We start from the raw sequence: 13182 nt of genomic DNA, 5'->3' as shown, positions 1-13182 counted from the left end.
TTTAAATATTAACACATAAAATTACGAAATAAAATAATTTATGCGATACATTTTTAATTATTCTCTGGTGAATAGTTTTTATTGCACAGCTTTTGCTCTATTTCTTAGATTTGTTACCCTGGTAAAATAAGTTATTAGAGAACGAAAAATCCTATCGTTTTGAATATGGAATCTGTTTCGTAATTTCACGATGAATTTGAATCAGATCTCATAATAATCTTATAGAATCCGATAAAATACAATAGGATTCATATTCGATCGATCGTAATGCTCGCGAGGTCAACGATAGAAAATAATATAAACTTATCGAAAATGATACAAGTTGAAATAGAAATACTATCGTTCTCAATTGTTCTCTATAAACTTTTTTAAATTTCAATTGTGTCCTGATGAAAATAAAAATCAGAGCGTAAGTCGAATGTAATGGGAGAATAATAGAAAAGTGAACAAAACTTTTAAAAACTTTTTGAAAATTGAAACATCAAAATGTAAAAAAAGTAGATGCTTTTGTTATTCTCCCGTTACATCCGATTCGCGCTCCGATTTTTATTTTCAGCAGGAACAATGTGCAAAGCATGGCAATCTTTCTAATCATTGCATTTTGTGACAAATGCGCATGTACCATTTAATTGTAGTTTAATATAACATTTTTAATATTATTTCTTTTACGCCAATTAAATTAATTGACGACTGAGTGTCGGTATTGTAGATACAATGATAAGGTAGGAAGTGATAACTGTGAGATATTTTCTGTAACCTCCTCGCAGGTTATGTTCTTTTAGTAACAGGAGCAATGTTTCGAGATCCCGGCGTGACACGTTCGACAGTTTCGCGCTGCCACCTTCTTCCTCTTCCAGAATATACTTTCCTAATAACTTCGATTTCTCCGAGTTTTATGAGTCGTGTCTTTCGCTTGGGATTGGAGTCGTATTCTTGAAAAATCTCGCGTACGAAATATACAAAAATAATCTACGTTATATATATGCGTGTGTGTGTACTTACATATATAGATTTTCCTAGTATTTTGTATTTATTTTTTTAAGAATTAGAGTTTTGTGTTTAACAATTTTTTTGTTTAATTTCTCTTACCAAAATATTCCCATTTATGTATCTTAATTTACTTAAGTTTTCGAGAATCTTGAAAGACGTTATTTTTCAATTTCTCATTGTTGACTTATTTATTGATTTGTTTATAAATTTGCATAAGATATCTAGCACGACTCGAATAACATTAATATTATATCTATTATTTACATTTATTTTTTTACATTTTTCATGAAGTTGAAATATAATGAATTTTGTGCATTTATCATTTATTATAAGACATAATATTTCTCATCATATATGTAAAATAAATATAAACGAACAATGTAACATACATGATGGTTATTGTAAATGAGTAAGTTTTTGTTTTTTTGGATATCACATTTAAAAAATACGCAGGATTTATAAAAATACGTTTATTTTTTCCATTACAAACTTTTCAATTAATGTTAAATTTTATTAGAGATAAAAAATTGAGTATTTTTTTCGCGAATGAATACTTTATCAAATTTATGCAGAGGTAGTGGAACGAATAGCAAATAAAATAAACAAAATTTGTCTTATAACATCAATTGTAGCTATAATGTACTATCATCTAGCCAACGTTAACATGCATTTATCAAAAGCATACATTAGCATAAATTACTAAGCATACTAGTACATTTATATAACTTTTACAATATGATTATAAATATAAGATGTTCATATCGTTGTATATTACTTGCACATATTTTACATCCGCGCTATCTTCCTATTATCTCATATATCTTAATTTTTCTGTTCTAATGTGACTTATAGGATGGAATTCATAGACGTTGCTCAAGATTCGACATTGTCTTAAGCGAGTGCTTGAAATGTCATGTATCAGAGAGCCGTATTAGCATCTTAAGACATTGCTTGAAATGATCTTGAGATTAAGAACGGACTATGGATACCGGCCTTTGTCACGTTAGAAAAAAAATAAGTTTCTTCTTGTAAAAATTTTTTTCAATTCTTTTCTAAATTCTACATATACTTTTCAATATTATTAAAATATATCAAATAAAATTACTATTATATGAAATTAATTACTTTATCTGACTGCAATAATTCTATTTTCCTTTACATTCTGTCTTGCACGTGATATAGATTTTATGCAGTATATTATGTTACATTATTATAAGATATAAATTATTAAAGCTTGTACATACTTATTGAACTTGCATCTTAAAATCTCGCTTGCTTATGGCAGTTTTGCGCAAACTTTCTTTCGTTCGACAATATATATATATATGCATATTTCTCCAAAATATAAATTTGGTGATGTAATTTTTTTATAATTAAAAAAATTAATTTTAATTTGTCTAAAATTATTCCTCTGTATTAAAGATCTATCAGATTAACTTCCCTCGTTATTGTATTCAATGTAGGCGCGACCGACGTTGTGAACGAACGTACATGAGATCTGAAACTGGTAGCAGGTTCCCAAGCTTCATCTCGCACTACACCCTGATTTCTGGGATACATGAGTAGCGGGTCCTTCCCTGTCTTTTTACACAATCTTTCTTGAAGCATGATCAGGCGAGATCTCCAGTGTTCATAGCTTGCTTGTTTAAGTGCATTTACCCACTGTTCCACTTGAGACTCTGATCGACCACTCAATATATGCCGCTTCTCTGGCTCATCACGAAACGAGATGCTGAACGCAAATGCTCCCTCTGACGAATTATCTATATTAATGTTGTAATTTTCTAAAATGATGACCCCAGCAGGTTGCCTCCTATCGATATGTCCCAAGTCATTGATATTGAAGTAAAATAGTAGATTGTACCGTAGCTTGAACCATTTCTCTTTGAATACTGGAAGTAAATATAATAATAAATATCAAATACATGTTAATCATTTACTCTAAATATTTAGAATTGTGAATACATCTTTTAATTCTTTCCTTCAACTGACATTAATTTTCTTCTAGCAAAACTATGAAATATAATTAAGAATTAAGGCTAGAGAACAATTTTATAATCTAATTAGTTTACTATATACAGAATGTTATACAGATTGGATTATTAATATATAATATACTAATATATAAATGTCTTTCTTTATTTCGATCCAAAAAGATTTACTCCAAAGTATTTCAGAAATAATAATCAAAACTCTCTCACAAGTTTTATTTACAATCGTTTCATTCCCTCTAAATTAACTATCACAATTGCCTCGCAAATGGCAAGAATAATTGAAAAAAATCTTTAAATCTAAATTAAGTAAACCAAAGAAAGATAATGACACAATAATAGTATACAATATTAATTCATGTACAATGTAATCTCGTAAAATAATTATAACACAAATAAAATCTATCAAGCGACAGGCAGAGTGACAGATATGACAGAAGACAGGTTAAGATCGTTGCGTTACGTAAAACTCACTCAATATTCGCGTCTCGCACTAAACTAACCTGACTTATGGGCTCGTTTGTGGTTTAGACGTCCCTCCAGGTCCGCGGGTCCAAAGCTCGCTTCTGCGAGCTCTTTATCATTGAATCTCATGTCAGACTGGGGCTCGGATAACGTTATCGCGTTGTACATACGTGTCGCAAGCAGTCACAGGGGTTGTCGCGCCCTGACGAAATATTCCATCTTCGATTCGTTAGTCACATTAATCGCGGCATATCAGGTTGCGAGGATCGCCTCCCACGTCAATCAATCGACATGGGCCGATGGGCACGTTTTTTCGCGTTCCTCCCCCCCGTCTTCGCACGAGTGCTTTCGCTCCTGCGTCGTTTGATAATATAATCGCCAGGAAAAAAAATCCTCGACACTCCTCGATGATAAGCGCCTATCGCACGATCTCACGTACGACGAAACGAGTCAGCGTACCATCCGTGTCATAAATTTTAAAATAACTGGTCGTTCGCCAGTTTTCACGTGATTTTCTAGCTGTATTTTCCGATCGGCAACGTAATGTCAGCGTTTAATTTAGCTAGTTTGAATCTCACTCAATGCCACGGACGCAGGAGAAATGGCTATAGCTCCGCGTCATTTTATTAACATTACGTCGCAACTCAAAGGCAATGATTATGAAAATGTCTATATACATGTATATATATTCAGCGAAAAATAATTAAACATGCAGGAATTATGCAACAATTATTTAGTTTAAATTCTTGCTGTTGGCTGTTAATTAATTGTGATAAAGCAATTTCATTTAAACCGTAGTTAATTTTATCGATTATTAATAACTCGTAACGTTTGCAGTTGTAACTCCTGCTATTTTACAAATGCCAAATATGTTCAAATATTTACGTTCAAGTATTTACGTAGAATAATACAAAGGAAATATTTCCTCGAACGTTTCCCGTAAAGAATGCCATCAAACGCCATGCCGCCACATTCGACACGATTGGTCGCTTTTTCTGTCTGCTAGATTATCATTTTTCGAGATTTGGGTTTCAGCTGTTTCCTATTGATGTCTCGTTCCCGAGATCTCTCGGCTATTATTGGTCGATTTATTTTCTATTTACATTTTCTTGCGTGTCCTTGGTTGCTTTCGCGCGCAAAAATTGCGATTTGAAGATTTTGTTGACAATATGTACAATGGGCATGAATATCTGTCGTGTATCAAAATCGTGAGTAATCTCACAGACTTGGCTTGTGGCTTTGTAAAATAAAATATCAAATAATTGATTTTTTGTCTGTGCGAGAGTGATGCCTATAAATGTTTTCGCCTCTCAGAATACCTCAAAACAAACCGCGATGAAGAATACGCACGAAAAGGCAGAATCGATGGATCTAACGGCGGAGCATCGTAATTTAATCTTAACGGCTAATAAAGTTTTCGGAGAAGACAAGTGGAGCCATACTGTTGTGAATCAAACATTAGGTACTTATTACTATTTCAAGGTGCTTTCCATTTGATGACACTAGTCGACACAAATATCTTTTTGTCTTTCATCTTTGTCACTCTCAAAAAGGATAGAATGACTCTTTTGTTGACTTATATCATCAAGTGAAAGGTATCCATAGTTGAAGAAATTCCTATAAGTAACTATACCTAGTATAACTAGTTTATTAGATTTATAAAAGCGAACTCAAACTTGTTATAGATTTTGTCGAAATAATTGGTGCCAAATGTTGTACCGGCTGTGTCAGCTTTGTCAAAGTCCAGCTTGAGAATGGAAATTTTCATGAAGATATTGGTTATTACAGCGCAGAGGAATCTACAAAAGGCTTGTCGATATACAATGCCAGAGTTGTATGTATCAGTTAATTGGAGAACAAAAAAGCAGAATATTTTATGTTTTGTTAAACATTTTTTTTTTCTGTGTGTGTGTGTGTGTGTGTGTGTGTGTGTGTGTGTGTGTGTGTGTAGGGTTCTGCTATAAATGCCTTAAGAAGAGTTCTGTTGTCGTTTGGAGATAAAATTGAAAAAGAATTGCAACTGTTACAAAAACAGATTGATCTTAAACAAGCTAATAACATACAAAAAAGTGTGATACAATCGGACGAGCAGATTCCAGATAAATCAAATGTTTCAATTAAAGCACCTGTTTCTCATGTGCAACAAATAAAATGTAAGAGTGAACTTGAACCAAATAAAAGTACAAATCAGTTAATAAAAGGTTTGTGAGAAATATTTATATATAAAGAAAAAATATTATAGATCTGAGAATGACATAAAAATCTTTTATTATAGAAAGTTTCTAAGAAAAATCTCTTAAAAAGATTTTACATTCTATTTTTTTCATTCTTACTCAATTTTTTTGTGCTGTATAAAATAACTTTCTTATGATTTTATGGAAATGTAATATGATACATTTTGATTGCAATATAAAGATCAAGTTAAGAATACTTTTCTTGCATTAAAAAAGTTAATTCTAAAGAGCTTAAAAACATTGAAATTAAAGTTTTGAAGAAGTTGTATCAGTTGTATTATAGTGTTATATCATTCTCAGCCATTGTAATCGTAGTGCAATGTATATGTAATGTTGAACTCTTACATATATAGCTCCTTCTTTGGAATCTACTGTAAATATTATATCTGAGATTAATCAATCGTCATCTACAAATGTTCAGATTGACGAGCCTTCATCGGAAAAAAAGAATTCAATTCGAGAAAAGCTAAGACAAGGTAACATAAAAAATTTAGTACTTATTGAATCATTTCTATGCAAAAATATCTAATTTTTAACTGATTGCCTAGAGAGAAAAAGGAAACAAATGGAAAAGCAGATGGAATTTAAAAGGCGTATGATGGAAAAAGAAGGGTTAGTGTTCACCAATGACAGCAAACCTAATCCCAAATATTAAGATATTGGAAATTGCATATAAGTTTTTACATTCAGCATATTACATATTTAGAATATTTATTAATAGTATATATAAAAATATATAGTATATTTAGCATATATAATATATATAGAAATATTAATTCTTGTTGATAAGGTTAAGTGATATTCTTTATCTCGTGTATATATGTCTATTTTTTTAATAATGTGCAAACTAAATATTTGTTTTAAATAAATATTGTAACCTATAAATAAAAATATAAAATAAAATATTTTTAATGCTATTAATTAGAATCGCAGTATAAATTGTATATGTATCATTTAAAAGAGAGGTTAGAAGTCTCACATTAAACACACAAATATTTCAGAAGCTTGGAGTTATAAACCCGAAATTATTTAAAAATAGACTTCCTGTGTTCTTTTGTATTCGTGCGTTAAACATAAAATAATGATATTAATACTCTGAAAATTATTTAAAATTCAGATTTAATCGATATTGAGATAAACAAAAAGATTGAATTAGATGTTATCCACGTGATCGATTTGCAAAGAAATCAAGATACACTTTTGATTCATATATTTTTCAATGAAGATATTCTTCAAGTAAACCAAGGCCAAATAAATAGAAAACAACACTAAGAGTAACAAGAATTGTGGATTGCTTCACATAATTTTTGTTTATATCTTGTACATGTGTCAATGAATAATGGATCAATACTTTGAAAGTTACGAAGAACTTGACGTAAGTAAAACAAGTACATATTTAATCATTATTATGTACATTATATTTATTATCGAATTTTATTTTTAGATTCATCAATTAATGCTAAATGACAAAACACGTGTCTTGGCATATAAAACTGCCATTTTTAATTCCAAAGAGAAATTTCAAAACAAAGTAGTAATGGATATCGGGGCTGGCTCAGGTATTGTATTTAAGGGATATGTATAACCATAATATGTATAACATTACATATTTTGTTCATATGTATTCTTTGTACAGGTATATTATCAATTTTTTGTGCACAAGTTGGTGCAAAGAAAGTTTACGCAGTAGAAGCAAGTATGCTGGCAAACAGTATCGAGCAAGTGTCAATTGAAAATAATATGCAGGACAAAGTTGAAGTAATTCATAGTAAAGTAGAGGACATCTCTCCAGACAGTTTGGAGAAAGTAGACGTAATTGTGTCGGAATGGATGGGTTTTTATTTGGTACACGAAGGAATGTTAGATTCTGTATTATTCGCTAGAGATAACTTATTACAAGAGGATGGTCTGTTATTCCCATCCATTGCAAAATTATATGCCTCGCCATGTCAATTACCTTCCATGTATGATTTTTGGAATAACGTATGCGGAGTCAGTATGAGGTAATTGTATTAGGTGTTGGAATTAATTCGTAGCGTTTTACAAGTGATGGGAAGTACTTTCATTAATGTATTTTTTAATGCTCATGTGAAATAAATAACATTCTTTCATTTAAAAACGCTACGAATTAATTCCAACACCTAATATTATTTCAGAAGTAAGAACAAAAGTAGGATACTGTCATTTGAATTCTGTCGTTTGTTATTTCATCGTTTCTTTTTTCATTATCACAAGTACTGTATATTTATTCTGCAGTACTCTCTAAAACTTTTAGAGTGAATCTCACTCTGAAAAGTGAAATCGCACTCTTAAAGATTGAAAATTGAGTTACTTTTTCGAGACTGACTCAATTTTCACTCTTTAGAGTGAGATTCCTAAGAATTTAGAGAGTATGTTCAATTTTTATTTAGGTGTATTGGAAAGGAGTATAGAAAAACTAAATCCTTAAAACCAGAAATCCTGCTTGTAAATCAAGATGATATTTTGGCGGAAGGTAAATTGCTTGCATGGCTGGATTTGGAGTGCATCTCTGTGGAAGAGATAGATCTACTAGGTGGACAGGACTACGTATCGGTATGCAAAAAGGATGGGAAGTTCCAAGGGATGTGCATTTGGTTTGCAGTCGAATTTCCAGATGGTTCGGAACTGTCTACGGGGCCTCATGACGAAACGACGCATTGGAAGCAAACTGCAGTGGTCTTGCCCGAAGATATGGAAGTGATAAGGAATGAACCTATTGCTTTCAAATTCGAATTGAAAAGAGATGCGTCACATCCAAGACGTTACAATATGGAATTGAGTTTGTTAGATGCAGAGGAAGTGGAGCATGACATTCCCTGCGATTGTCACATGACGAAATGTATAGTGACCAAAAAGTACATTGATGACTTGGATGAAAGTGAATCAAACGCAGCAGAAAATGACTTGTACATTCCAATATAAAATATCATATTTTTTCGCTAAAATATAATATAAATGGAAAATTTTAATTTTTCTAATTTTAATTTTTCAGAATTTTTTTTAGAATTTATATATAATTTTATAATTTTTTAGAAAATTTCTCAGACTTTTTACATGAGAACACTTTTTTCAAAAGTACTTGGAAAGTTTAGAGTCTGTTTTTATCAATGTAGATTAAAACTTTAATTTTTATTTAACTTACTTTTTATCTTTTTCTAATTCTAAGGATTATTAAACTGAGATTAAAGTTAATCTATTGGTAGAAATGGACATAAATCTTTTAGAACCTTTCATATATGTGAATTTTGAAATAATCTAATATTTCCAAGATTTTCCGTTCTATAATTTCTGAAAAAAAACTTGAAATATAAAGAATTTTTTCAGAAATCTCTTTTCATAAATTAAAAATATAAATAAAAAATATGAGAAAATAGGAAAATTTTTTTCATTAGAGATTATTAGAAAAATTTTGACAAGAAGTAAAAAACCAATAAAATTCCAATTATCTTAATCAACGATTGATTCAAGTAACAGCTGTAATATTTTATTATAATTGATTAAAATTGCTTCGAATTATCATTAAAAAGTCACGTTAAAGTAACATCTTGTTTTTCTGGAATGAATAGACGCGAACAATTAAATAGTAAATAGTGAACAATTAAATTAATAAGAGCAGTCGCGTGATTCTCCTTTCGCGTGGAAATCGCGTCATGGAAATCGACGGGGATGCGATAAAAGGCTTTAAAATACAATATCCATTTTTTCCTTTCCTTTACGCCTGAATGGACCGCACACGACGCGCATGCGTCACTTCGTCAGGCGGAATAATCTGGACAACTACTGGGAGTACTGGGCTTGACTCGTCTCATCACCGGGGTGGGACGAATCGTCGCGGGTGCATCTATTGACGAGGACCGCGGCGACGAAGTGACCGTCTCCACGCCAGTCGAGCGCACCACGCACCGGTCGTTCCGAGGATAACACCTGGCAAGATGAAGATGGCGGACGGACCCACGATTCTACGGAGAAACAGGCCCGGGACGAAAGCAGAGGTTATTAACGCTGTTATAATTTCGTTAAAAAACCATCGCACTGTCGGGCAACATCCCGATCGTCAAGGTCCGCCTGATAGTGGAAATTTCTTGGCACTTCCTCCTCCATTTGACACTTCCCCGATGAAATCAATGAATTCGGAGTAAATGGAACTACTGTTTACACTACGTGAATGTTGTTCTCAAATTCCTAGCATCATTCAGTTTCACAACATCTTTTTGGTTTCTTTGTCTTCATTGAAGCGTGACAGATCGACAGATAATTTCTTTGTATTCTTATCTGAAATACTGCGTGTTTTATGTACGCTTTTATCTCTCGGTTGTTTTTATTGATTGTTCAGTATTGTAAGTAGTAAAATATACGCAGAGAGAGTACTATGTTTATATGCAATATTAGATCTATTTTTACATTGTAATGAGCTATATAGTGAAGAAGAGATCGATTGTTTATGAGGATGCTGACGTAAATTTAATTATTTTTATAAGAGCTTACGATCAAGGTTTTATTTTGCTCTATAGGATTTTAGTAGGTGGCCGGATGAGCCGTTTGAAGAAATGGATAGCACGCTGGCCGTGCAACAGTACATTCAACAAATGATTAGAAGAGATCCATCTAATATCGATTTGATACTCAATATGCCAGAGGCCAATGATGAGGGTGTATGGAAATACGAACATCTCAGACAATTCTGCATGGAGCTCAACGGTTTGGCAGTTAGATTGCAAGAAGAATGTCATCCTGAAACTTGTACACAGATGACAGCCACTGAACAGTGGATATTTTTATGCGCGGCGCATAAAACTCCCAAGGAGTGCCCTGCAATTGATTACACGCGACACACATTGGATGGAGCGGCATGTCTACTTAACAGCAACAAATATTTTCCCAGCAGGTATCTCTTTCATGTCTCATTTATAACGCGTTACATTTTTATCATTTATATTTAAATAAATCTGTATAAAAATTTTCCTGTATAAAATCATATTTCAGAATCAGCATCAAAGAATCTTCTGTAGCAAAACTCGGCTCTGTCTGTCGTAGAGTTTACAGAATATTTTCTCACGCATACTTCCATCATAGAACAATATTTGATGAATTTGAAAATGAAACTTTCCTTTGCCGCAGGTAAAGAATGTGATCTGCATACATATGAATATTTTTGATGTATGTTGTATTACAAAAGAAAATATATTATTTTCCATTGTTATAGGTTTACGGCATTTGTGACGAAATATAATCTGATGTCAAAGGATAATTTGATAGTACCTATTATGGAAGGTGAAGGCGCAACGGAAAGCGAAGCATAGGATTTAACGTTGCGATCGTATTGTCCAAAGTCGAATTGCCAGATTTAGTAAGAACAGAAAAATGCTAATATTCACGCATTAATCTGATATTTCGTGATTAATATAACGAAGATCTTTGAAAGAGATCAGAAAGTTCAACTCTTATTTAAATAATATGAATTTGTTATAATCTTCAATATATACAAAATATCGAAAAGTAAAAAATATGTATGTAAATTGTATTTAAAAATTCGTATTACATTAGAATTTACGTTACTTTTTTAAATAATTCGTGTTCTAATTTAGAGCAAGTTAATATCAAAAAATTTCTTAATTTAAATATATGATAACATTTCAAGACACTTGCTTTATTAGAGTTGTCGAATTGTATTTTCTTGACGACTGTGACATTTCAAAGATCTTGAAAAAGACATATTCTCATCTTTGCTCAGTACCTTATAAAACAGAAATTTTCCTTGAATGTTTTATTAATAACTGTTCAATGATTGTTGTAAACAGAATATTTCTCGTGTCTGATAAGTACAATGTCTTACATTTATTCAATTCTTTTAAAATCTGTGTGCAAGATAAAATTTCATTAAAACTATCAAATTTCTTGGAATATATTGTATTGATAATTTAATCTTTGTTATAGTTTTTATAATATATTACATATTTAAAGAAAAAGAAAAGGAAGAGAGATATGATGTTATAAATTTTTCATCTTACGCTATTGAAGTTACTAGATGACAAAAAGTGTCTCATCTCTATATAATATAATATACTTTATCTTCTGTAAACATTTTTTTGTAAAAAATAATAGACTGTATCTTTCTATACATATAATGGAAAAAATATATAACTCATTTATATACATATTATGTATGTTACACAAATTCAGTTACGTGAATAATTGTTCATAAATTTCGGAATAAGTATAGACAAAATTTTATCAAATTTCTTGTATTAAAATTCTATTAAATTTTTATAATTTCATGTATCATTAATTTACTTATAAAGATAGCGTGCATTCTACTGAATCGTCGGAATTTTTCATTATGAGAACTAATGAGATAATACTAATTACATTATTGCTTTTATTTCATCTTTGATAAAATAATAGATTTAACTTGAAAAGTGATCTTTATATCTCAAAGCAGCTTTTGAAGCAAGATTCAATTATACAGAAATTTCAGTAACAATAAGGTGGAGATAACACCTCGAATATTGCCGACTTGCATAATCAGAAGAATGCGAATTTATATAAACAATTGTAGAATTTTACACATTATTATACATCGTATTAGTTTAGAATAATCATAATATATATATATAATCGTGATCACGTAGTTGGTCTTTATAAAATGTATTGTTTGAACGAGAGACATAGCGATAAATGGTATAGCACTGTTATTTATAGTACATATACATTTATTCCATATAGCAATACAAATCACAGGATGGTAAGCTTTCCTATGCTGTTCTCGAAATTTTCGTAATAGTTTACGGTGAATTTTGGACAGATTGCTTGTTCTATATATTGGATATAAGATCGAAATTACAATAAAAGAAAAATGTAGAGTGGCTGGGCGCCTTATCAATTCGATCGTCTGTGGCTTTTCGAATCTATTATAAGGTATTGCTATAAAATTATAGCGCGAATACGAGCGTCGTTTTTTAAACGAATAATATTTAGTGAAAAGTTTTTTTTAACCAGCGGAATAGATTAAGATGAAATCTTACGACAACCGATCAATGATGGCATTACTTTCTGATGTGCCGAATGTTCGTTGTAATACGTAATTTTCATCTTTTAAAAGTAATATCTTTGTGATCACATGATTTTTTTTGTCATACGCTGAGAAAGATAGAACAATTTATAGAACTCATACTCAACATATCGACGCATGTTGTTACATGAGAGTTGTACTGAATATCTCTCGTAACGAGATTCTATTAAACAGCACTGGCTTTGACATTGCGAGATTGTTTCTTTTCGTATTCGACGCACAGAGGAGGATATTGTAACACTGTATATAAAACTTGTAAGTACAAAAAGACTCGAGTTATAATGTATTAATGAATATCGCGAGATGTGATGAGAGAATACGCAGCAGGAATACATATATATGACGTGTGACTGTTTCCATGAAAATTGTCTATGTATAATGGTAAAGAAATAAACTTTCTACATAAGATCTG

The 13182-nt window shown here is 31.3% G+C and overlaps 4 protein-coding genes across 5 annotated transcripts in view; 3 read left to right on the top strand and 1 right to left on the bottom strand.

Annotated features, from left to right (window-relative positions):
• LOC105150216 (uncharacterized) overlaps positions 1-6583 on the top strand; it is a 113163-nt gene extending 106580 nt beyond the window's left edge. Inside the window, exons 5-8 of one of the 2 annotated variants that reach the window (XM_087408961.1) lie at positions 5235-5280; positions 5482-5647; positions 6034-6156; positions 6229-6583. In XM_087408961.1, the coding sequence (XP_087265087.1) occupies positions 5235-5280; positions 5482-5647; positions 6034-6156; positions 6229-6335 (442 nt within the window). In that variant the 3' untranslated portion in view covers positions 6336-6583. Of the gene's footprint in view, positions 1-5234; positions 5281-5397; positions 5648-6033; positions 6157-6228 lie in introns of both variants that reach the window. The other variant, XM_087408960.1, reaches the window with a different exon arrangement.
• On the bottom strand, positions 1446-3992 carry LOC105150203 (pleckstrin homology domain-containing family J member 1). The gene is made up of 2 exons (XM_011063117.2): positions 3485-3992; positions 1446-2882 (listed from the first exon to the last, which is right to left on the bottom strand). Exons 1-2 carry the CDS (start codon positions 3612-3614, stop codon positions 2407-2409), a joined length of 606 nt encoding a protein of 201 aa, XP_011061419.1. The 5' UTR covers positions 3615-3992; the 3' UTR covers positions 1446-2406.
• On the top strand, positions 6341-8907 carry LOC105150202 (Arginine methyltransferase 8). Its single transcript, XM_011063115.2, has 5 exons — positions 6341-6470; positions 6798-7055; positions 7125-7239; positions 7317-7683; positions 8092-8907. Exons 2-5 carry the CDS (start codon positions 7020-7022, stop codon positions 8621-8623), a joined length of 1050 nt encoding a protein of 349 aa, XP_011061417.1. The 5' UTR covers positions 6341-6470; positions 6798-7019; the 3' UTR covers positions 8624-8907.
• Positions 8908-9300: 393 nt separating this feature from the next.
• On the top strand, positions 9301-13176 carry Mob4 (MOB kinase activator 4). The gene is made up of 4 exons (XM_011063114.2): positions 9301-9693; positions 10213-10586; positions 10685-10819; positions 10905-13176. The coding sequence occupies exons 1-4, from the start codon at positions 9634-9636 to the stop codon at positions 10999-11001; spliced, it is 666 nt and encodes a 221-aa protein (XP_011061416.1). The 5' UTR covers positions 9301-9633; the 3' UTR covers positions 11002-13176.
• Positions 13177-13182: the final 6 nt, after the last annotated feature.

This window comes from Acromyrmex echinatior, chromosome 8 (assembly GCF_024713525.1).
Source record: "Acromyrmex echinatior isolate Ae372 chromosome 8, ASM2471352v2, whole genome shotgun sequence".
Lineage (NCBI taxonomy): Eukaryota > Metazoa > Arthropoda > Insecta > Hymenoptera > Formicidae > Acromyrmex > Acromyrmex echinatior.
This window is presented reverse-complemented; position numbering and strand designations above follow the sequence as displayed.